The 24,554-nt window shown below is 44.2% G+C and overlaps 1 protein-coding gene across 1 annotated transcript; it reads right to left on the reverse strand.

The window, feature by feature from the left end:
- Positions 1 to 4,712: 4,712 nt before the first annotated feature.
- LOC115386047 (nuclear factor 7, brain-like) lies at positions 4,713 to 15,908 on the reverse strand. Its single transcript, XM_030088239.1, has 8 exons — positions 15,784 to 15,908; positions 13,632 to 14,101; positions 12,693 to 12,884; positions 12,511 to 12,606; positions 10,104 to 10,337; positions 8,511 to 8,658; positions 6,755 to 6,781; positions 4,713 to 5,924 (listed from the first exon to the last, which is right to left on the reverse strand). Exons 1-8 carry the CDS (start codon positions 15,788 to 15,790, stop codon positions 5,386 to 5,388), a joined length of 1,713 nt encoding a protein of 570 aa, XP_029944099.1. The 5' UTR covers positions 15,791 to 15,908; the 3' UTR covers positions 4,713 to 5,385.
- Positions 15,909 to 24,554: the final 8,646 nt, after the last annotated feature.

Consider the following 24,554-nt stretch of genomic DNA (forward strand, 5'->3'; position numbering starts at 1 on the left):
CCCATCCACTAACATGGAGTTCTTAGCATGTTCCATCCATTAACATGGAGCTGGTGGCTTCAGTCATCCACTAACATGGAGTTGTTAGCATGTTCCATCCACTAACATGGAGTCGTTAGCATCTCCCATCCATTAACAAGGAGTAGTTAGCTTTTGCCATCTGCTTTTGACAGTCACTGAATGAAGTCATTGAGTGTCAGAGTTTGATTGACAGCTGCTGTCAGCTGTGTAACTGCAATGCATGCCCATATATGGTAATGTGAGTTAGAGTGGAGAAAGGAGAAAATAAGTCTTTTTTGGGGAAACAACTGCTGCTGGTTACTTTGCTGTTTGGCATAACTGAACAAAAAAATATCACGTTTGATAGGAAAATTTGTTGTCTTTCAGTTGGTGAGGCTTTCAGAGCAGTCAGACTTTTAGTTTGGACCCCAGAGGCCTCAGGTTGTGAGAAGCGCGAGATTTTTCCCCATCCGGCTCCATTATAACTGAGAGCAAAAAAAATGCAAGGCGCACACCAACTTTTACCTGTGAAAACATACATATGTCATGAAATTTTAACCACTTATGTTACATCATCTTGTTCGGGAGAACCTGCTGGAACTTTTCGTGTGCTCGGTTTGTTGATAGGAGTCACGGTTTAGCCGCAGTCGCCACTTGTTCGAGGTGCTGAAAAAAGGCGACTTTTTTCCTTTTTTCCCCATTATAACGGATGAGGGCCGGAGCAAGGCAGGATTTCAGACTTACAACTTTGTACGCTAATAAAATCCACACCGTTAGACTTTTGACAAAGTTGTTCACAACTTTAGTAGAGAAATTTGTCCTCTTTCACGTCGCTTGACTCTTATGTCTGTACGACAAACGGTCTCGGAGGAGATAATTTTTTCGTGAGGAGTGATTTTGAGCAAAATTTTACTTTGAAAGGGAAATAGCAGACTTCCTGTTGGATTTAGGTCAGGGGTGTCAGCGCGTGAATTTTAGATCTCAATGAGACGAACGCGTGAGTGTTGGTTTGATCTCTCTGCGATTTTCGTGCGGACTGTGGCGACAATTTTACTGTTTCTAGGTGGCGCTAGAGAGCAGATTGGGTTATTTTTTTCATTTTATAAAATTTTTCGCCGGTCATGACGTGCGTGCCAAATTTGGTGAGTTTTCGTGCATGTTTAGGGGGTCAAATTCGCGTTTAGTTGGTAGGTCAGTATAATAATGAAGAAGAAGGAGAAACGAACGAATAACAATAGAGACCTTGCCCTACGGGCAAGGTGGCCTGCGGCCACCTTGCCCTCCGGGGCTCGGTCCCTAATAATAGCTAAGAAAAAGAAACGGACGAATAACAATAGAGACCTTGCCCTACGGGCATGGTGGCCTGCGGCCACCATGCCCTCCGGGGCTCGGTCCCTAATGAAGAAGAAGGAGAAACGAACGAATAACAATAGAGACCTTGCCCTACGGGCATGGTGGCCTGCGGCCACCATGCCCTCCGGGGCTCGGTCCCTAATTATTGTTTATTAGGGACCGAGCCCGGAGGGCATGGTGGCCGCAGGCCACCATGCCCGGAGGGCAAGGTCTCTATTGTTCTTCGTTCGTTTGTCGTTCTCGTTCTCCTCCTCCTCCTCTATTATTATACTAACGCCCAAATAAACACCAATTTGACCCCCTGAACATGCACGAAAACTCACCAAATTTGGCACGCACATCGTGACCGGCGAAAAATTTTATAAAATACAAAAACGAAAACCATCAGCTCTCTAGCGCCACCTATATCCCGAAAAACGTCTAAAACAGTCGCTACGACCCGCAGGAATGTCGTAGAGAGATCAAACCAACACTCACGCGTTCATCTTATCGAGATCTAAAATTCACGCGCTCAGACCACTCACCTAAATCCAACAGGAAGTCCGCCATTTCCCTTTCAAAGTAAAATTTTGATCAAAATCACTCCTCATGAAAAAATTATCTCCTCCGAGACCGTTTGTCGTGCAGACATAAGAGTCACACGACGTGAAAGAGGACAAATTTCTCTACAAAAGTTGTGAACAACTTTGTCAAAAGTCTAACGGTGTGGATTTTATTAGCGTTCAAAGTTGGAAGTCTGAAATCCTGCCTTGCTCCGGCCCTCATCCGTTATAATGGGGAAAAAAGGAAAAAAGTCACCTTTTTTCAGCACCTCGAACAAGTGGCGACTGCGGCTAAACCGTGACTCCTATCAACAAACCGAGCACATGTAAAGTTCCAGCAGGTTCTCCTGAACAAGATGATGTAACATAAGTGGGGAAAATATCATGTATCTGTAAGTTTACACAGGTAAGAAAAGGTGTGCGCTCTGCATTTTTTTAGCTCTCAGTTATAATGGAGTTGGATGGGGAAAAATCTCGCGCTTCTCACAAACTGAGGCCTCTGCGGTCCAAACTAAAAGTCTGAATGCTCTGAAAGCCTCACCAACTGAAAGACAACTAATTTTCCTATCAAACGTGATATTTTTTGTTCAGTTTTGCCAAACAGGAAAGGTACAAGGAGCAGTTGTTTCGCAGAAGGAAACTGTAATTTTCTCCTCTCTGCACTCTAACTCACATTACCATATATGGACATGCAGAGCAGTTACACAGCTGACAGCAGCTGTCAATCAAACTCTGACACTCAATGACTTCATTCAGTGACTCAGGAAAGCAGATGGCAAAAGCTAACTACTCCTTGTTAATGGATGGGAGATGCTAACGACTCCATGTTAGTGGATGGAACATGCTAACAACTCCATGTTAGTGGATGACTGAAGCCACCAGCTCCATGTTAATGGATGGAACATGCTAAGAACTCCATGTTAGTGGATGGGAGATGCTAACTCCTCCATGTTAGTGGATGACAGATGCTAGCTACTCAATGTTAGTGGATGGGAGATGCTAACTACTCCATGTTAGTGGATGGGAGATGCTAGCTACTCCATGTTAGTGGATGGGAGATGCTAACTACTCCATGTTAGTAGATGGGAGATGCTAGCTACTCCATGTTAGTGGATGGGAGATGCTAACTACTAAATGTTAGTGAATGGGAGATGCTAACTACTCCATGTTAGTGGATGGGACATGCTAACACCTCCATCTTAGTGGATGACAGATGCTAACAGCTCCATGTTAGTGGACGGGAGATGCTAACTACTCCATGTTAGTGGATGGGAGATGCTATCAATTGCATGTTAGTAAATGGGAGATGCTAACAATTCCATGTTAGTGGATAGGATATGCTAACTACTCAATGTTAGTGGATGGGAGATGCTAACTACTCCATGTTAGTGGATGGGAGATGCTAACTACTCCATGTTCGTGGATGGGAGATGCTAACTACTCAATGTTAGTGGATGGGAGATGCTAACTACTCCATGTTAGTGGATGGGAGATGCTAACAACTCAATGTTAGTGGATGGGAGATGCTAACAGCTCCATGTTAGTGGATGGGAGATGCTAACTACTCCATGTTAGTGGATGGGAGATGCTAACTACTCCATGTTAGTGGATGGGAGATGCTAACTACTCCATGTTAGTGGATGGGACATGCTAACAGCTCCATGTTATTGGATGGGAGATGCTAACTACTCCATGTTAGTGGATGGGAGATGCTAACAGCTCCATGTTAGTGGATGGGAGATGCTAGCTACTCCATGTTAGTAGATGGGAGATGCTAACTACTCCATGTTAGTGGATGGGAGATGCTAACAACTCATTGTTAGTGGATGGGAGATGCTAACTACTCAATGTTCGTGGATGGGAGATGCTAACAACTCCATGTTAGTGGATGGGAGATGCTAACTACTCCATGTTAGTGGATGACAGATGCTAACAACTCCATGTTAGTGGATGTGAGATGCTAACTACTCCATGTTAGTGGATGACCGTTGCTAACTACTCCATGTTAGTGGATGGGATATGCTAACAACTCCATGTGAGTGGATGGGAGATGCTAACTATTTCATGTGAGTGGATTAGAGATGCTAACTACTCCATGTTAGTGGATGGGAGATGCTAGCTTCTCCATGTTAGTGGATGGGAGATGCTAACTACTCCATGTTAGTGGATGAGAGATGCTAACTACTCCATGTTAGTGGATGGGACATGCTAACTACTCCAAGTTAGTGGATGGGACATGCTAACTACTCCATGTTAGTGGATGACAGAAGCTAACAACTGCATGTTAGTGGATGGGACATGCTAACAACTCTGTGATAATGGAAGACAGATTCTAACAACTTCATCTTAGTGGGTGGACGTCTCAGTCGCTGGCCAGCGGGGAGGCTCGGTCCCGACCAATGCCGCTTGCGGCTTTAATTATTATAATTATTTATCAATTATAATTTCTGAAAATAATATGAACCAAAGGTGTTTTTTTTATGGACTGAAAGTATGATATATATGTGTATACACATTACTGTTCAGCTATTTGTTGAATTTCTGTTTTCATTTATACAGTCCAAAGATTTATTGGTTGAACATGTTTCCCTCACATAATAAGGCAAACATACATTCGGCCAGTCATTTTCTGTTCTGGATTAATCTCGATTAGGTTTTGCAGAGGCCTGGCATCTCCCCAGCTGACACTAAATAAATGGCCTTGAAGCCCCCAAACGGATTAATATGACAAAATTGATTAATGCAGCTTCGTCGAGGTCATTTCATTTCCCTGTAGGTCAACCTGCCTCTCTGGAATCTGTGTGACAGGACACCTAATCATTGTTTGCCACAGATTATCTTTATTAAGCATCAAAACGCAGGTACAAAAACAAACATTTCATATGAAAAGAGAACATTTAACGGTCCAAACGAACTCATTCACCCGGTGAAGCATCAGCCACCAGCAGAGGAGGGAGAGGGACTGAAAATATACAATTATTACTTATTTCTTACAGTAGCGGAATTAAATAGCTACTTGGGAAAGAAACTATTTACTTCCTGGATTATATTCTTAAATAAATGACTCCAACATGAAGCTGCTGAAGAATGACAGGATCCTCTTTTGGTAAACAGGAGTTTGGTGAAACTGTAAGAAAGCTGGAAAACAGCTTTAGCTATAAAGATAAAAAAAAAAAATCCCCACCTATCAAACATTTTAATGGATAAAAGCCTTAAAGTGATAATTAAATGAAGACTTCCTGTGTTTTCATACATATCACCCTTCTTTTAGGTCGTATATACAATGTACAATAAGACTAATGTAAACAAACATGAGCAATTATTGCTATCGTTCCTTATATATATAGACATATAAAAAAAAGATTGGCTTTGTTTTGCAGAATCTGATGTGAAGTTTAATATAAAGTGCTTAGAAAACAAATAAAATGAACATTGGTTGAGTTAACGTGTTCAAACTCGCCACTGCTGTGTTGATGTGGACGTGGACGCCTCAGCTGTGCTTGACGGCGCTCACGGTGAGGGGGGCGGAGTTCTTCCCGTCCTGGTTGAGGCACGGGCTGAAGATGGGATGCAGGCTCTCGGTGAACTTGTCGCTGAAGCTGTAGAGATGCAGGCGCGTCTTCGCGTCGTAGAAGGAGATCACGCCGGCCTCGTAGTCCAGGAAGACGCCCACCTTGCTGGGCGGAGCCGGGAGCAGGAGGTTGAGGCGGGGCGACCCCAGAGCTTTCACCTCGCCGTTCTTCAGCCACAGGCACCAGAACCCTCCCGTCGGGCTCAGCTTGATCTCGCCCTTGCGGCGGGCCGAGGCCCGGGCCACGCCCAGAGTCCAGGCCGTCTTGCGAGCCACGTCCACCTCCCAGTAGTGGCGCCCGGACCGGAGGCCCTCCAGGCCCAGGACGAACAGAGCCGGGCTGAAGCGCTTGGGGTTCTCCGAGTGAGCGTTCCGGTGCTCGTCGTACTTCACCTGCCGGCCGTCTTCAGACACCAGCAGGTTCTTCTGGGCCGTGGTGGGGTCCAGGATCACCTCACCTGGGACAGACAAAGCATGGTTTAATGTTTATTCATAAGAAACACAAAGATCCGAAACACAAAGTGAAGTTTTGAAAAGCCTGACCTCTAAAGTTCAGAAATACTGTGAAATGTTTTTAAAAAAACATATTTTGACACTTAATATTACTCCACACTCGCAGTTGTATGAAATGAATCCTGAAATGTGTTCAGACTTTGAGAAACAGCTGGATTAGTCTGAACCCTCGTTTACATGAAGGTTCATGTGAGAACACTTCCTGCAGCCACTGATTGGAAATCAAACACAGAGAAACTGTTTCCTTTTGACCTTGTTGGATTTTCTTTCAGAATAAAGTGTCATGTAGACCAACTTAATACAATGTCTATGATAAAAATACAGTTTTTAAACTGAAAAAAGCCCTAAATGTAAAAATGTGATTAATCACCATTAGAAACATTAATCTTTAGTCATCCCTACATTAATTACAAGATTAATGTAATTAACTCAGACGGCCCTAATATAAATCTATATATAAATTCATATTTGTTTAGAGAATGTGTTTGTTTTGTGTATATTTTGACATATCTGAAACAAATTAATAATTAAAAAAACCTTTCAAAAATAACTACTAAACAAAATGTTAAGATTTTATTGACCTGCTGTAAAGCTGCTACAAAAGTAGAAGCAGTAAATTCTTCTAAGTTAATAATTAAAGAATTTATTGTCGAACAGCCCAAAGATGCAACATTTAAGTTCAAGCTGGATGCAGGAAATAGCTCCACCTGGTGGCCGATTGGGTTAGCTGCACACAAAACAAAAACGACTGAGACAAAAGTGAAGCGTTACTCACTGGAGTAGTTCTGCACCTTCCTCAGCTCTGGAAGAGAGAGAGAGAGAGAGAGAGAGAGAGAGAGAGAGAGAGAGAGAGAGAGAGAGAGAGAGAGAGAGAGGCAGAGGAGGGGGTCAGTCACGTGTGTGTGGTAAACATGTGGCTGTCGTCCCGAGCTGTCGCCGCTCCAGACATGTGGCCCCGTCACTCAGCTGCATCTCCAGTTCGCCATCTGTCCCGCCATCTTGCATGTGTGAGGGCGTGAGCGCGGCGCTATCCTGAGTCACGCCGCTGTATTTCCCAAGCGTTCGCACAGTGACCTACATCCGACTTACTGGAAACTTCTCACCACGAAACCCCAACCAGAGGACAGACACTTCATTTAAACAGCTATAAAGCTTTACAACATGCTTTATTATCAGTTTAATTTTATATAGCTAGCTGATATATAATAAAATGGAGATTTTTACTTGAGGAATTGGGTTAGTGTGTGTCAGAAGTGCTGATGGTAGGTTGAGGCTTTTCTTCCGCCAAGTTTTGAGCTTAGTCAGATGTTTTTATTTGAGTGCAAATGACATGAGAAGCATCTGCGGCTAAAGATCACGGTGTGAAAACGAAAGTAAAAACTGACTCCAACCCAGATTAGCCAGCAGCCATAGATAGTAACAGCAGCACAACAGCCTCAGGACCACCTGCCGTCCTCCCAACGTGGGGAAAGTACAGGAGGAAATACAAACCTTACCAAAGTCAAGCCAAAGTCAGAGTCAGCCTTTTCAGAAAATGATTCAAATAAACACTTTGCGTTCATTTTTATTTCATTTGCACACTGTGCCGATCAAAATTAGACCTTATCTAGGCTATAAATAGCTCACAAAATCAGCTAAAAAGAACCAGAAAAGCTGAAATTGTGATAAAAAAAAAATAAATGAGCTCAAAAATTATAGTAAAAAATAGTGTAAAATTTGTTGAACTAAAATGATTGAAACTGTTAGTCAATGTGGTTATTTTTTTAGAGAAAGAAAAATTGGCAAAAAAAAAAGGACAAGATAGGAAAAAATTGGAAAAGAAAAATAAGAATAAAATGGACAAAAAAAAAGGAAGAATAAAGACATGGGAAAAGGACTTTTTTTTAACAAAAAAAGAAAAAAAATTGCTAAGTACAGCTAAAAGCATCGTAACCATGAGAAAACACAGAATGGCTACAAGTTGTATAGCTACTGATGTGCAAAATAAAAAATAAAGTAATAAAAAAAACACCTAAATTGTACTTTGACACTTTCTGAATGAAACCTAAATTTTGGTGTGTATATCAATGTTTTCAACAATGTTTTTTCTTCATTTCAGGTCATTAACATGTTTTACGACTCCAGATAAATTTTATCCACTTAAAAATAATGAAAATGGCTCTTTTGACTCCTGGTCCACAGAGAATTATCATGTTTCCATATTGTGTCGCACTGCTGGACTTTCCAAGCAGACCTACGTGGTTCTGTCACGACACATTTTGAGCTTTGTCTATCGTCTCAGACCTGGCAACCCAGCGAGTCGGACACTCTCAATCAAACTTGATGCAAACTCACAAATACAAAGACACCAACTGCTGAGAGTTTTACATCAGGATCAAATAAAATCTGATTCTGCTGTGGGAACATCAGCTGAATGTTCAGTCTAATGGACGAATACATGAACTCAATTTTACTGATTTTTATGCGGAACCCTTTCAGCCCTTTCTTTGAGGTGTCTGTGTTGAAAAAAGGTGCCAAATGTTCGCCCTCACCTTTCCCGTACAGCCGTTTCAGCTCGTCTTGGAACTTGTCGATGAGGCCGCTGACGGAGGAGCGGATGGTCGACAGGTAAAGGTCGGTGTCGACGCTGACCCCCGACCAGTCGTTGGGCTCGGGCGGCGGTGACAGGGTCGTCATGTTCTGGGGAACAACAGAACAGAGGCCGTCGTCTGAGGCAGCGGTTCCCAACCTTTTATCATCAGGGAGTCTAATTTTTAGCACTGAAAATTCTTTTTTCCCTCCCGTCTTTGAAAGAAATGTTATTAAATATATGATAATGTGCAGATGAAGCTTCAAGAATCACTGTCTTCATTTTCTGAATCCACTAGATGGCACTCTTGGTTCTAAGATAGAGGCTGAAGGGCCGACAGTGAAGTGGGCCCTCAAACATTTCCGGAACAGATAGCACCATCTAGTGGATCCAGAAAATAAAGACAGTGGTTCATGAAGCTTCATCTGCACGTCACTGCATGAAGCCCTTTAAATCAAGAGGACTTCATGGCCCATCCCACTGATCTTAGGGTTTGGGTTAGGATCTGGGGATCTGGCTCACAATTCAGAGTCACTGAGTGGGACGAGATGAAAACTGAACGACCTCTCAGAACGCTGTTTTATTGATGCTCGCAGCTTAAAGGTGCATTAAGGAGTTTGCACGTTTTATGCGTAACAACGGCTCCTGCAGGCCTTGGGCGTAATGCAGCTTAGTGAAACGCTCGTGCCTGTGACTTGCGTCCATGTACGTGCACGGAAGAGGGGAACTCCTTCCTCGCTCTTTTAGTAGCACTCAAGTAAAATTTAAGTGTCTTCTGCCTGGTGGAGTCTGTGTGGAGCTGTGGCAGTGCTAGAAGCCGGTCTTTTCTTACTTTCTGGAAGATCCACCCTCAATACTGCTCAGTTGTTGCTCGCTAAGCATTTCGTGGAGTAATGGTGGACAAAACGAAAGCTAAGCAATTTAGACCAGCGGGAGCGCACATTACGTCACTTCGTCTCAAATTCTCTCCAAAAAAATTCTGGAGCCGGACCGGCACTGCAACTTTCAAGTGACAATTTAGCGCTGTTAGAGGTACTTACAGTGAATATGTCAGGGCACATTGTACACATCATTGAATATATGTAACATATTTATGGTCGAAAATATTTATGGTATTTTTAAGGTTGAAAAACTTCTTAATGCACCTTTAAGAAGAGCCAGAGATATCTGATGCTGGTCATTTTCAGTCTTTCCAGTCAAGTCACTGTCTTAAGGAGTTAGTGTATCAGTTTATAAATCTGAGCCGAGCTTCGATGCAGAGGGTTTTCAAGGCTTCGTTTGTTTCTCTCCTCCTTCATAATGCTGTAAAAACTGTGTTTCATGTCAGAAATCAGAATCCACAGAGAAGACAGATGCTCAGAACAGACTGTCTGGGTTCATAAAAGCTTTTGATGTGTCTCTAATCTCCTGGCAGCCACATCTGGAGCAGCTGGCGGACGTCTCCAGGATGTTTGGCTTTGAAATTAAGACTAATCATCGAGATCATCTCCACAGCAATATAAAGACCATTGCTTAGAGGCGTCATAAAATAGAAATTTTAAGGTAGGCGCTTCACCTGGAGGAAGACCACCTTGTCCTGCGTCTGAGCGAAGGCCTCCAGCTCGTTGCTCCTCCTCCTCAGCTGGCTCAGCTCGTTCTCCAGACCCCTGGCCATTTCCTGCGCGTGGCGCTCCGCCTCGCGCTGCCGGCTGGCGATCAGCTCCACCAGCTCGGCCTGGCTCTGCTCCACCAGCCGCTGCAGCTCGGCGTACACCTGCCAGCTCTCCTCCAGCTCCTTCTGAGCGCTGGCCTGCGGAGGACGAGGCGGTTCCTCGCTGGTTAATGTCACGGCGTTTGCAGATAGATCAATACATCCGATCGGAGTCACACATTTCACTTCAGGGGACAAAAACAGGACAGGTTCATTTTGAGTTCACCAGTGGACCAGTAAAAAAAACAAAACAAAAAAAAAACTGCAATTTCAACAAAACTATGCCCCACAGACGATTTTTATTCTATTATTTAAATCTTCAAAAGCGGAAAACATTTGGCCACATGTTGCTGGAACATAATAACATAGCAAGGCAGCTGAATTTATGAGCACAATTTAAATTTGTCAAATTGTAGAAATATTTCTACATCTGAGGAGTACTCCTGATCACAGCCACTCATTCACCACGTGATTCAGACTAAGGGGCGCCCCTAGTGGTCAAATTAATATATTGCTGTTTTCTCACATATTTTATCTCGCTGGAGCGATTTAACTCTCCGCTATATAAACGCTATTAAAATAAATAACACTTTCAGGAGAAAAACTACAAAAAAAATTGACTGTAGAACAAGTAGCAATGATTTTTGTCTCATTTTAGTGCTTCATTTTCACCATAAACTGTTCATGTATCAGAAAAACTTCACTTTTCTGGTCTTGTCTATTACAAAATTTAATTTCCAAGCTCCTTATATAACTTTTTTTCTGTTTAGCCCTTTTCATTTCATGTAAGTCTTCCATATAACTACATGCTATCAACTATTTTAACTTATTGGTTGTTGAAATAAAGACAAAGTGTAATAAAGGAGAGTTTCTGCATCTTTTTAAGACATAATTTGAATTTATCTCTGCGGACGTCAACTGGATTAATCATTTCATGGACTTTTTTCAACAATATATTATCACATGCACAGATTAAAAGTGCACGTGTCATTCCAGAAAATCTACATGGAAGTCGATTGATATTTGACCTGAATTCAACCAAAGGAAAAAAAAACAAAAGTAAAAAGCCTTTTCTTTTCTTTGTTTCATTTAATCCATTGTGTCGTCGGAGGCTGTTCACCACTCGATGAACTGGACTGACTGGTTATTTCCTGGTGGAGAAAAAAAACCACCCGGCTTTATTCTTGTAAGAGGTCAAAGTTCAATCACATAGCCGTGTTCTGCTTTTAAATCTGCAAAGTGAAAAAAAAAGAAGCGTTTAGAGAAAGTGATGCTGTTTTGTTTCTGTTTGCTACGACCTGCTGTCTGTATCTGGGTGAGTAATATATACATGGCTTTCCTGTTTACACACAACACTCCGGCCTTCCTGTGCTGTAACTCGATCCTCGCTGTACTTAACGCAGGAGACAGACGGAACATGAAGCTGGAGGTGAGAGGACGTGATTGGCAGCTTCGGAAAAACATTTCATTTTGCACCTCTGATAAGCCCGTTTCTCCGTCTCCAGGGTTTGGCGCACGGCTCTGCCCGGTTAATTGCTCTGGTAAATCATTTGAGGCCGCCGTCGCTGTTGGCTTCTTTTTATCTGAAGGTGTGTTTTACAGCGCAGAGGCCGCCGTTAAACGCAGGGTGTGAGAGACTGTGTCAATGTTTGCGCTGGTCTCACCGGTTGGGTGACCTCAGACGTAGAGCTGACGCTGTGTGAGTGTGTGAGTGTGTGTGTGTGTGTGTGTGTTTGTGAGTGTGAGAGCGTAAAAGAAAAACAAACTGCAGAAACACGCCGCCCTCTCCATTACTAAAACCCTGCAAAGTAACGTCACAGCATGAAAAGTGAAGACGTTTACAGATATTTTATAAATGATGGCTGTCTGCAGGGGGCCACTAGAGGGGGCCGTTGGCCGTTTTTGAGAAAAATTCACTGCAAAGATTAGCAACGGCGAGCACTCAAACGCTCCTGTGGACCGATGATGGAGCTGGATTCCTATTCCAGGTGACTTAACTAAAAACTACCACGTCCAGGAGAATATGGACGAGACGTCAAGACACTCTGGAGGAAAATGTTGTTATTGTTGATCTACTTTTCTGCACATGTGCAGAAAAAGTGTTTACTACGGTTCTGGTGTGCAAATGCAGCAGCAGCGTTTCAGAAAAGTTGCATTTTTCCCCCGTTTCCATGGAGATGAAGCCGGAACACTTTCAGAAAGTTGCGTTTCCCCCCTCATTCGATGACCTCCACTGAACCCTGCTGCGCCTGGTTTCCTTCGGCGGCTTTACCTTGATGACCTTGATGGACTGTTTGATCTCGTCCAGCTTCTTGGCTCGCTCCCGGATCATGTTCTTCAGCTCCGACCTCTTCTTTCCCAGGTTGCTCTGCGGAGCCACAGTTAGCGCCGACCCGTCAATACGTCAGAACGTCACCGACTCCCCCGCCGATCGGCGCTCCCCGCCCCGCTCACCGTCTTCTTCTTGAACTCGTGGTCGACCGAGACGATGTCGTGGGATTTGTGCGAGGCCTCCACGCAGGCGGTGCAGATGCAGACGTGGTCGGTGCGGCAGTACAGCTCCAGCAGGCGCTCGTGCTTCTTGCAGATCTTCTCGTCCAGGTGGAGCGTGGGCTCGATGAGGCGGTGAGAGATCAGAGTCTTCACCTGGAGAGAGGAAGAAAGGAATCAAACCGTCTGCCTCCAAGAAGGATGTTTTCAGTTTTAGTTTTAGATATGTCTGATTATGAGAAATCATAATAACACACAGAGATTTGTAACTAATACTTCAATGTTTGTGCTTCTCATCCCACTGAGCTCCTGCAGCACAGGGGTGTCAAACATAAGGCCCGTGGGCCAAAACTGGCTAAAATCCAGTCAAACTATGAAGCAAATTGTAAACATTTCAAAGAAAACATTGATGTTTTTTCACAAATTTCTTAATAACAACAACACAACACAGTGTTTATCTGAGATATCGGCGATGCCCTCATGACAGCTAGCGTGCTAGCATTAGCCTCAAAGCCATGCTGTCTGGGTGAGTTTATAAAAACATTCCTGATGTAACAGAAGCTTTTTAAAGACATTTCATTGTATTTTTGTATCATTTTGATTTATGTTGAGATCACAGTCTTTGGGTTTTGTGAAAATAGACATTTTCATCAGGCATATTCTACACCTCAGTAAAGAAAAACTTTAAATTTAAAGGTTATCATGGTGTTATTTTCCCTCGAGATAAACCTGGACTGGCCTGAATTAAAATGTGATTGATAGCTGTAGCATCAACCTCAGGCTGTTGCCATTATGATTACACTTGTCTCTCCTCTATGAGGCTCTTTGTTTACACTCCATGTTATTTGCATCCATGTAAAAGAACCTCAGTCCTTTCTGTTGCGCCCCGGGATGCGGACTGACCTTCTTGTGGTGCCGGAGGTGAGCCTCACAGAACGACCCGGGACAGTTGACGCAGGATTTCAGAGCCTTGAGTTTCCGTCCGATGCAGGCGTCGCAGGGAACGTCCCCGGAGCGAGCGAACTCCCCGGTGTCCTTCGCCGGGGAGCCGCTGTAGGCCGTGTCGGAGCTCAGGTTGAGCGTGGACCCCTGCGGGGCCGCCCCCTCGGCGCCGCCCGCCACCATCAGGCCCTGGAACTGCGAGGAAATCTCGGCCAGGACCCGGTTGACGCTCATCTCGGGCCTCTTGGGGAAGCTCTTCTTGCACATGGGGCACAGCAGCTTCTTGCTGTGGTTCCAGTAGCCCTGCAGGCAGGCCCTGCAGAAGCTGTGGCCGCACGGCGTGGAGACGGGCTCCACGAAGATCTCCAGGCAGATGGAGCAGGTGAACTGGTCCTCGGAGAGGAGGCCCCGGCCTCCGATGGAGCCGATGCCTGGGGGACGGGCGACAGGAGTCAGGAATTCTCAGAACTGGTTTGGGTTTCTCTGCCATTCGAGTCTCTGTGTGGTTGTTACGTTTCAGCAGCTGGATGTCTTAGATTTTACACTCCAGAGATGAAATATGCCGGACAGCAGATTGCTTTTCGACTATTTTTCCAGGCAGACATCTGCAGGCATGGAATCTGATCTGTGTATCTGAGTCTGAGTCCCGTCCACAGCCAGAGAGGAATCAACTAAAAGAAAAACAGCGCTCTCCTTTTAACACGACAGTTTGACGGCGATACTCGACAGCAGTACCCGTCTGATCCTGCCAAAACGCTTACCTCAGTGAATGATTCATCCAAGCTGAGCGAGTGTGTATGCTCGGTACGGCTGTTTACTCTGACGGCACGTCCTTGAACGTGACTGGACTCTGAACCCTCAGTGGCGACTTCTCAGGTTTTCTTCCTCCTCACGCCCAAAACGTGTGTTTGAGATGAGCTGCTGACTGTAAATGGCCTTTCAATGCGAGTGTGTGTGTGTGTGTGTGTAAAATGCAGAGAGTGAAGATTCGCTGACAGCGATGTAATGTGTCTGTGTGCTCATCTGAAGCTGATATTCAATTCAGCTTTTATTTATGAAGTGCCAATTACAACATGGTCGTTTCTGGACACTTCTACAGAGAAACCCAACAGATCCACATGAGCAAGCAAGCGACTGTGGAAAGGAAAAACTCCCTTTTTACAGGAACTGTATCATTTTGTGTCATAAAAAAAGGATACAAATGGTTAAAATGGCTAAAAACCAAGAAAAAAGCATTATGTAAGTTAAAAAAGCCGGACTGACAAATGAAAAGTAGCCAAATTGTTTGAAAGAATCAAGAATGGATCATAAAAATGTTAAAACTGCTTTTAAAAAAAATCTGCTTCAAAAGCTAAAACAGCTACATTTTTTCCAAATTGTACTCATGAAAAGTCCAGAATGTATATTTAGTAAAACTACATAAATAAGATTAAAAGCTGTTTGGATTTTTTATTTTTAAGCATGTTTTGTTTGTTAAGCAGAAGAATTTTATTTGGTGGAAAGAGACGAAAATGGCTCTTTTGATGGGGGAAGTTTTCTCTACATGGTCATCTGGTGTCGCATTAAGGGACATTTTAAAGCATTTAAATTCAAATGACATGACATTTCAGTCTCCGGAAGAAAGCAGATATACTCTGATTCACAACATTTAAACCTAAAGAAAACACTTTTGTTTTTTCGTCCAATAATTATGTGACAGAAAACGCCGCAGAGCCTTTAAAAGCAGCGTTTGTCTCTGGAACTATCCCAGGAATGTAGAAACTCTGGCTCTCCGGCTCCGCTGCACCTGCCTCGGGTTGGACCGTCCCTACGTTACAGACGGAACCAAACTCACCACAAACTTCCCTGGGATTTGATTTCAGCCTGACCTTAATACGTTTTGTAAGAATGGTGTCAGTCGTTTAAACACACACGTCAGTCATATCCAACACCTCAGGTTCAATAACCTCAGTCAGTTTAAACACATTTAGACTCAAATCTGCAATAAAAGACTTCCTTCATGAGACTGTATCATTTTTTATAAGTCCAGAAAACTGATTTCAAGCGAAGAGAAAACACCAGCACAAACCAAAACACACATCTCAGGTAAGATGAGAGAAAAGGAGAAACTCACTCTGCATGTTTTCCTCCAACGTGGAGTGGAGTGTGTTGGAGTGTGTTGCAGTGTGTTGCAGTGCGGTCCTTTCCCCTCCTCTGTTTTTCTTTGAATATCTCAGTCAGGTGGAAAGTTGTTGAGCTCTTCCTGAAAGTTGTGTGATGCCCCTCCCACTGCAGGTGAGACACACCCAAACCTCCACACACACAGAGACACTCACACACACACACACACACACACACACACACACACAGGCCCTCCTTTTGTCTGTTACCACACTGCGTTGATCTTCATTCAGAGATAAACCCAACGGCTCCTCAGACGCGAGAACACAACAGTTCGTTCATGGAACCGGGAAATCTCCACGTCCAAGCTGGAACAAGAGAAACGCCGCAGCTTCTGACCACGAGATAAAATGAGGATGAAACTCTACATTTAGCTTAAATGCAATAATGCTGGATTAAATAATGATATTCTTGCAGTGGATAATAATGGCCAATAACAGCCAAACTGGGAATTTTCCACTGGGAAATGGATATGATTCCACAGGACTGCAGCCAATAAAGAAGTGACTTTATTTAACCAACCACTCTCCGGATTAAATCCACAACCTTCCCTGTGAGACAAATCTAGTCTGAAAACACTGTACTAATTTAATGAGACCCTGAGTGGAGCAGTCATGATGTTATTTTAGATCTCACTTTTCAGTTTACTCACAAATTGTTATGTGTTCATAAAAAATCAGTTAGCTTTGCAAAAATCTGACAATAACAAACATTTTGATTTCCAGACTAAATTCCTTGTTAATCTTTAACACTGTGGCCCTCTGCTTCACTCGTGATTCTACATGTGAGCTTTTCTGAATGTCGGCTCGTGTTGATAACGTGTCTGTGATTTATTTATTTTCTTCATGATGTGATTTAAGCTGAAGGTCTAAGAGAGACGCACACGTATCAGTCTAAATACACACTATGCAGAGAGGAGACACATAAAAAGTTTTGATGAAGAAGAAGAAAAGGGCGCATTCTAATAAGTCCTCTGGAGAAAATACGTACTTTATTCACTAAAGCTGCCACGGTTTGATGCCTGGGAAGCAGCTGGGGTCAAAGGTCATGCTCATGGACCCTCAGTGTTAACCTGTCAGGTGTGGAATTAAAAAAAAAATCCGGAAAACTGCAGGTCAAAGTCAAATAACTACCAATCAGCACTTTGTTTGCATGTGATTTGTTGACATTGTGACGACTGCACTGCACAGTCATTTAGCTGAAACATTTTCATCTACCTAAACGCAGAATTAAAAATGCACTGTCCTGCCATTAGCTGGGGTTCCTATTGAATGTTTCTGTTCCTGGAGCAAACGTTGCAGGAAAATTCATCGTTCAATCAGGCCTGACATTTTGGAGTCGCGTGGGTCCAGAAGTGGTTCCTGGAAAAGGCTGCTTTAAACCTTTCTGAACCATTGGGAATTGTTTTGCAGACTTTCTGGCTTCTTTCCAGTCAGACGGAGTCCCGCGGCGTCGGGGTCGACGGAGGCGTCCTCTGATAAAACAGCGCGACAGGAGGATTAAATATGGAAACATGAATCCGTCAGTCCGCATAAGTTACACTGCGCTTTCAGCAGAATCTGATTAAAAATCACATGCAAATGTTCAACCTTTAAAGCTAATAGTGTTCAGTAAAAATGACAAACGGGCACATTTGGGCACTCCCTGCTGCTCGGTGGGTGAGGACCCCAGATAATAACCCGGGTCGTCAATCACACAGCCGATGTGTTGGGTGACGAATGGCGGAGAGGAAAAATGGAGGAGCGTGACTCAATTCGTCAAATGGCCTCCTGTGTTCAGATCACCTTCAGCGACAGCGCAGTCTATCAGGCCTCATCAGACACGAACACCGAGCGGTCGCTGCGTTTCGTTTTATCAGTCAACTTCGGCTGAGGTTCAGTGGGGAGAGCGGCCGTCTCACAGTCGGGATGTTGTTAGTTCGATTCCTTTCTCTGCTTGTCGAAGTGTCCTTGGGCAACACACTGAACCCTATGTTGCCCCCAGTGGGTGGACTGAGTGTGAATGTGTGTGTGTGAATGGGTAGATGTGATAATGCAGTGTAAAGCGCTTTGGGGTCTGTTAATGCAGAGGAAAAGTGCAGTATAAGTGTCGTCCATTTACCATTCACTTTCTTTGATTGTTCTCAAAGAATCTGCAGAAAATAATGAGAGAAACTGAAGGACAGAATGAGGATTAGAAACCAGGTGTAGTTCAATGGCTTCATTTTATTTTATCAATGAAAGTTTTGTATTACTTATAATAATTTCTGTCTTTTACCTGAGAAACGATGGAGCTATTAGTGGAGAGGAAGTTGCTTTGGTGTCGGGCCCAGTACTGCACGGAGTACTTGTATTTCTGGGTTCACCCTAAACCTACCTGAACCGAAACTCTACCCCTAGAACCCGAACCCTAACCTTATGACCCTAATGATAACCATATAACCCCAACCCTGCCTGAACCCTAACCATATAACCCTAACCTTATGGCCCTAAACCTTACGATGTGTGAACCCTAACTCTAACCATATAACCCTAACCCTATATGAACCCTAACTCTACCTGAGCCCTAACCCTAACCTAACTTCAGGAACTCTATGTATGCCATGCGTTTTTCAAACTTAACTGCAAAAGTACTTGGTTTTTAGAGTTGTCATATGATTTGGAGAGAGTAACTTGTAATGTTAAGACAGTTTCCAAGAGCTTATTGTCTTACATATTGTGTTTCCTCTGAGGAAGTGTCTGGGGACAGGGAAGTCTGGGCATTCTCTGCTTAGACTGCTGCCCCCGGGACCTGGTCCTGGATAAGCGGTGGAAGATGGATGGATGGATGGATGGATGGATGGATGGTGTTTCAAAATCTCCATCCTGACATACACACTCACTCACACACACACACATTCAAATGTCTGCAAATTAGAGCAACCGGTTAACCTCAAATGCCTTTTTGGGGGGGCATCTGAGGTTAACTCTAGGAAAAAAACTCCACAATCTCCACATTCCAAGAGTCCTTTCTGAGCCTAACTAGAAATGTTCTGTAAGGCGAGAGAGCTGAGCTCTACGAAACAGCTCCATCAATCAATAAATGCAAGATGTTTTCCTCTGAACGATCATTTGAAGAAGTTTTGAGTTTAAAATGTGCATTAAAAAAGCTGCAGTTGCTACTTTCCGCCACCAGTCGGCGGTGCAGCACTGGCCCTGCTGGCTCTCCTGCCAGCACACTTTACATTCGAGGTGCATTTTTGCCCTATACTGTAGTGGATGCTGTCTCCCTTAGCAACGTTTGAGTTGAGCCGCGGAGCAGGCTGCGCTCCTCGGGCTACTCTCTCTCCGCACATGTTTGGTCAGATTACAGCTGATCCTGCCTGCAGTGCTACTTTGAGTTACGATGCCGAGATCCTTCACCAGGAGCCGGGAAGATTGATCCCCCTCTTTGAACTGCTGCATATTGACAACGCTGATGTCAATAAGCCTTTGAATGAGGTCTAAAAATGGCCGCTCGTCCAGGTTTCTCAGATGATATCGATCCTTCGTACTTCCTGCAAATGTCACCACATCCCTCCTCGTGGAACGCGCTTCCAGTCGTCTTCCTCAGCACGTCTTCATATGGGTGTCATCTTGCTTGTGTCTTCAGCAGTACATTCATTAGTCCTCTGCAGCAGCTCTGCATGAAGCTGCAGGTCTTTTAAATATCTTATGAGGTGTGTGAAAACAGATGTGTCTCACCTGCACTCCGGCAAACATGATTACCCCCATGTGTGTGAGAGAGAGAGAGTGTGTGTGTGTGTGTGTGTGTGTGTGTGTGTGTGTGTGTGCATAAGGGGAATCATCTCTGTGCTATATTATTCAGAGTGGCCCTACAGCAAACCCACTGCAGAGATTATGTCGCATGATGTTATGGAGCTACGATTTCTTGGAGTTGCGGGGGGGGGTCTGTTTTTTTTTTTTTTTTTTCCTGTCGCAGTGTCAGTCAAGGTAAATGTATTCCTCCCCCCTCCTCCTTCCCCTTTTCTCTCCTTCTCTATCGCTCCTCACAGCTTTTTTCTTGTATTTTCTCCCCATCTCTGACTCTCATCTGCCTGTCTTTAGTTGTCCTCTCTCTCCCTTTCTCTCTCTCTCTCTCGGTGTTTTATTTTCCACGACCCCATCCAAGTCTCCTTCCAGGCTTATAAATAGACAGTATACCCGTCTCTTTCTTCTGTCTCTTATTCTCTTCATAGCTTCCTGTTTTTGTTCTCTCCTTCCCTGCGATCCGGCACTTAGCAGACTCTCTGCTTGGAGCTACACTGTGCTGTGCTTTCCCTCCTTTTCATCCCCCCCCCCCCCCCCTCCCTCCCCCTCCCCCCTTCTCTTCTCTCCGAACCTCTCACTCTAAACTCGCTCATGTTGCACCTCCACCTCCCGCCTTTCGTGCTGTAATTTGAGGAACCCTGGAAGAGCCCAGACCTTCGCGGGGTGAAGCTTTGAGCAACCAGCTCGCGTCTCTTCTTTGTCTCCCCGACGCTGAGATTTCTCCCCGTGTTGTACAGTTTCATCACATCTCAGCATGTTGCTTCCTCTGCTGCCCCCCTCCATCGCCACCCGTCTGCTGTGTCCCCCCCCCCCCCCCCCCCCCCCCGAGCTCTCTGGTTTCCTGGAGAGGGGTATCGGCGCTCCGCTCCTCCTCCTCCTCCTCCTCCTCCTTCGGGGGATACAGTGAGCGTTATTGATAGGCGGCACGGATAGTGTCATCCCTCTTTATGTTACCGATAACCTCCCGGCGCCCCGGCAACCGGAGGACCAAAACCCCGAGGCTGGAACGCCGCCTCGTTGATCCGATCATGTGACGTCCCTCGGCGGGGTAAACAGGCGGCTGTGCTGCACCATTAGCGCTCCTAATACTGCGAGGCGTCTCGCAGGGACACTCTCTTCCCACTAAGTGGAATCAGCCATGCAGGAGCAGCCTTCTTTAAAAGATGTTTTTGGAGCCGCTCGCTCACCCTGTTGCTGAGCGGTTGCGTAAGAGTGTCGGTGCAGACTGATTGATTGCTCGCAGCACCGTGGAACCAATGATTTGTTAATTAGTGCATGCAAATGGAATCGGCACCAAAATCCCATTTGCAATCGATCCCCAGTGCCTCACCTCAAACCGAGAGCCGTTCCTGCTGAGTCAGGATGCCAGAGCGTCGGCTCTGTTTATGTGCCTGCAACATATTAACTCAACTCCACTCGGTGTCCGAGAGAGACGAGTTCATCATGTTGAAGCGAATTAAGACCGAACAGATATCGAGATTCAACCTGATAACTGGGCAGTCTGAGTTCAGAGCTTTGGTTTTCTCAAACAAGTCTCTCTAAGTTGTGTTGTGGATGGAGACTGACTGGATCATTTTTAGTCCATACATCAGGAGTGGTTGAACAAACCCCTGCACTGACCTTTAACCTGCTCCCAACACTCAGAAAGAACACGCTCACGCAAAAAATGAAAGCTTTTGCTGTGTTTCCGGTGTATGCTGACACAGCATCGATGCTCAGAGCCAATGAAAAGGCAACTTTTTGAAAATGCCTCCCAAAAAATGGAGCTTTTAGAAAATGCTTCGACTCAAGTCGCCATGGAAACGGGGGAAAAGACAACTTTTCTGAGACGCTGCTGTTGCAGATGTGCACCACAGCTGTAGTAAACGGCTCTTCTGCACTGCAATGGCGGCCTCCAGAGTGGCAAATGTGTGTGGTTTCATTACAAAAACAAACAGCACCCACTGGTGGCCCAACACGAAAACTTCGTCCTTTCCAACATTTCCGAGCGTGCGGGCATAATTTGCAAGACATTTCTCGGTAAATGTGAACTTTTTCTAAAATGAAAACACCAAAGCGATGTTTTTTTTGCTTGAGCTGTTGTTTTGTAAACTGGCTGCAAAGTCATAGTAATCCAGCCAAACAGCTTGTAGCGTCAAGGTTTCAGCAGCTTTTGAGTTCATTACTCGACACTCCTCTCAACGGTGATTTCATTAAACTTGGATACGTTTCACTGCCTTCTTACCTGAGTCAGGTGGTGACCTTACAGAAGATGCTCTCTATTTCAAACTGTTTCGTCTGAGCGTAGGCGGATGACTTCCACACTGAGTGTCCACGAACCGATCTCACAGTAAATTTATCCAGGAACACAGATAGCGTCTCAATCCTCCATCTTTTGTGAGAGACTGCCAAAATCACAGTTTGTAGTCTGAGTGCCACTTACGCCTTCTCTACGCTGTCGCTCTCATATTTGCAACAGTCTGGAGACGTCTCCACAAACATTAACATCCGAATCACTTTCCAGTCTTTTCCAGTCTCGTACTGCAAACATCCATCTTTACCCCCCCCCCTTTTTAAGTCCATTTCACTTAACCACTACTATGGCTAAATAAGGCAGCACGCAGGTTTGAAGCGAATGTGAGTTAAGGAAATAAAAACGCCCTAAATTTCCTGCTCGTCTTCAATCCGGCAGCAACGTTAGATCAAATGCAGACGCCTGTTTGGGTTGGGTTTGGCCCCATTTATCCATTTGATGTACTTCACACAGTATGTATGCCCAAAAAAGTACAAGGAGATTTCTCCCACCTTGCTGCAGCCTCTATATATGGTCAAATGCATCAGGAGAGAATGGTCATTAACAGCTGTAAAAAAAAAAAAAAAAAAAAGATAATAGAAAACTGCTTTGCACCAAAGCCGATAACGTGAAATGGTCCCAGGCTGGAATAAAAACAGTTTTTTGCACTGGAAGGATTTTATATGTGTTGAAACAGTGATTGAGAAACAGCCGTGTGGCTGAATAAACCACAGGCGTCCAGCTGGAGAGCAGCTCCAACGCCGCAGTGCTTCATTCACATTCAGCTCCGCGTCTGAGAGGAGAGAGATCCACTCCCTCCATCCCTCAGCCTGTTGCTGTGTTTACTCTCTCTCTCTCTCTCTGTCTTAATGTCTGTATCACACCCGTGTCAGGTAAAACCGTTTCATGCCTCATGCCTTTTGTCGACTCAGTCCTTTTTTATTTTTATTCTTGACGCAATCGAAATCCAAGCGCTCGCTCATTCAAGGCCGAATTAGGATTTCCTTTTAGAGCCAGATTCTGCCTGAGCAGCTTAGACAGACACAGTTGACAGCCACATTGTATCCTCCCTCCCTTCCCATCTCATCATGCATCTCATCGTCCTGTGCAGTGTGACATATTCCCCACATGCGTCTCAACAGTGACGAAGAAATCCAGACAGAAAAAAAACAGCGATTACGCAAGGCATTTTGAGGCCAAAGATCTCAAGGTTCAACAAACAGGAGATATCCGAGCCTTAAATTACATCTTCTTAAAATAGGACGATTGAATGATGACTCCTTTTAGCTGCAGGATTCGGGTTTTTTTTTTTTTTTTTGCTCAGACTGAGCGCTGAAAATTCAAGATCAAAGAGCATCTCTGTCTAAAGAGAGATCAATCTGAAGCATCTCACATCCCGCCGCTGGAAAGAGATGTTTTCTTTTCATTAGTCTTCCTCCCAGCTGCGGATCCTCACACCGACAAAGCACAACGCTCACACAGTTCGACGTATTGATTTGGAAACTTGTCATCCGTGCATCTGAAACAGTGGATTTATTTTCTCACCCACCAAGCGTGTTCTTAATTCATGTTCCCCTTTCTGTGCACCTGCATAAACAGGATGACCTTTGACCTCATGGATCATTGCTGATGATTGGAAAAATGCTGTATAAGGACAAAAAGGTCTAATTGTGATCATTGTTATTATTCTTATCATTATTAAATGGACAACAAAAATGCCCGAAAGGTTTTCTGTTTTCATGAATTATACATTCGATGAAGACAACACTGAGAAAATGCTTTCATAAACTTGAGATTTCAGATTTTTCAAATCGAGCAACAAGACTTTTTACATGAGACAATGAATTCATTATGGAGGCCGCCTTACCCTGATGCGCCACTAGAGGGTATCAACAATTTTACAACATTATCTGGGGGTTTTTTGGATCGTAAACATTGGATTGCAGTTGTGAGCTTAAAGAAAGCTAAATTAGATAAAGTGGTAAACTAAAGATCTAGTGCCTTTTTTTCTTGTTGACATAACCAGGTTACCAGTTGAGGTTTTTAATCGGTCATATTTAAATATAACCTTGAATAAACAAAACAGACTGAGGCGGCTAAGAGCTAAATCCCCCCAACAGAAAATGGTTTATAGGAGAGTTTATTGTCACAAAGAAAGTAGGATTTATTCTGCAAATGTTAGGTAATGTTCGCTTTTCTTATGCATTCATATTTATTGATTTATTTTGTTTTGACAGTGTACTTCTTAGGCTTCTTTAATGAATTCACTCACAAATATTTTCTGTTTATCTTGAAATATGTAATTTAAAAAAAAAAAAAAAATTGTGTCAAGGGGATATGCAAAGGCATGCCGTCCTATTTATTCTGTATAATTAAGTGCTCCAAATTCCTGAATTCCAGCGCCGTAATGAGCAACGCATGTTCTGTAGCGTCATGCACGAGTCTGTTTGAACTGGAGCAGCACCCAGAGGGAGACCAGGACTGAAAGTAGCTCCTACAGGGGGGGGTTATAACGAAAACCAGCATCCCTGAAGGGGTCCAGGTCATGAAGACCTCCTTGCAGTGAGGCTGTGCTTGTAGATTTGGAATAATGTGTTTACTTTTGGGAGTCTTGCTGATTTGCTAACGGATGGAGGCGAGACACGGAAGACACACCAAGCCGTTGGAGTTTAAAGCGATATGCAG

The sequence above is a fragment of the Salarias fasciatus genome, chromosome 3, assembly GCF_902148845.1.
Source record: "Salarias fasciatus chromosome 3, fSalaFa1.1, whole genome shotgun sequence".
NCBI lineage: Eukaryota > Metazoa > Chordata > Actinopteri > Blenniiformes > Blenniidae > Salarias > Salarias fasciatus.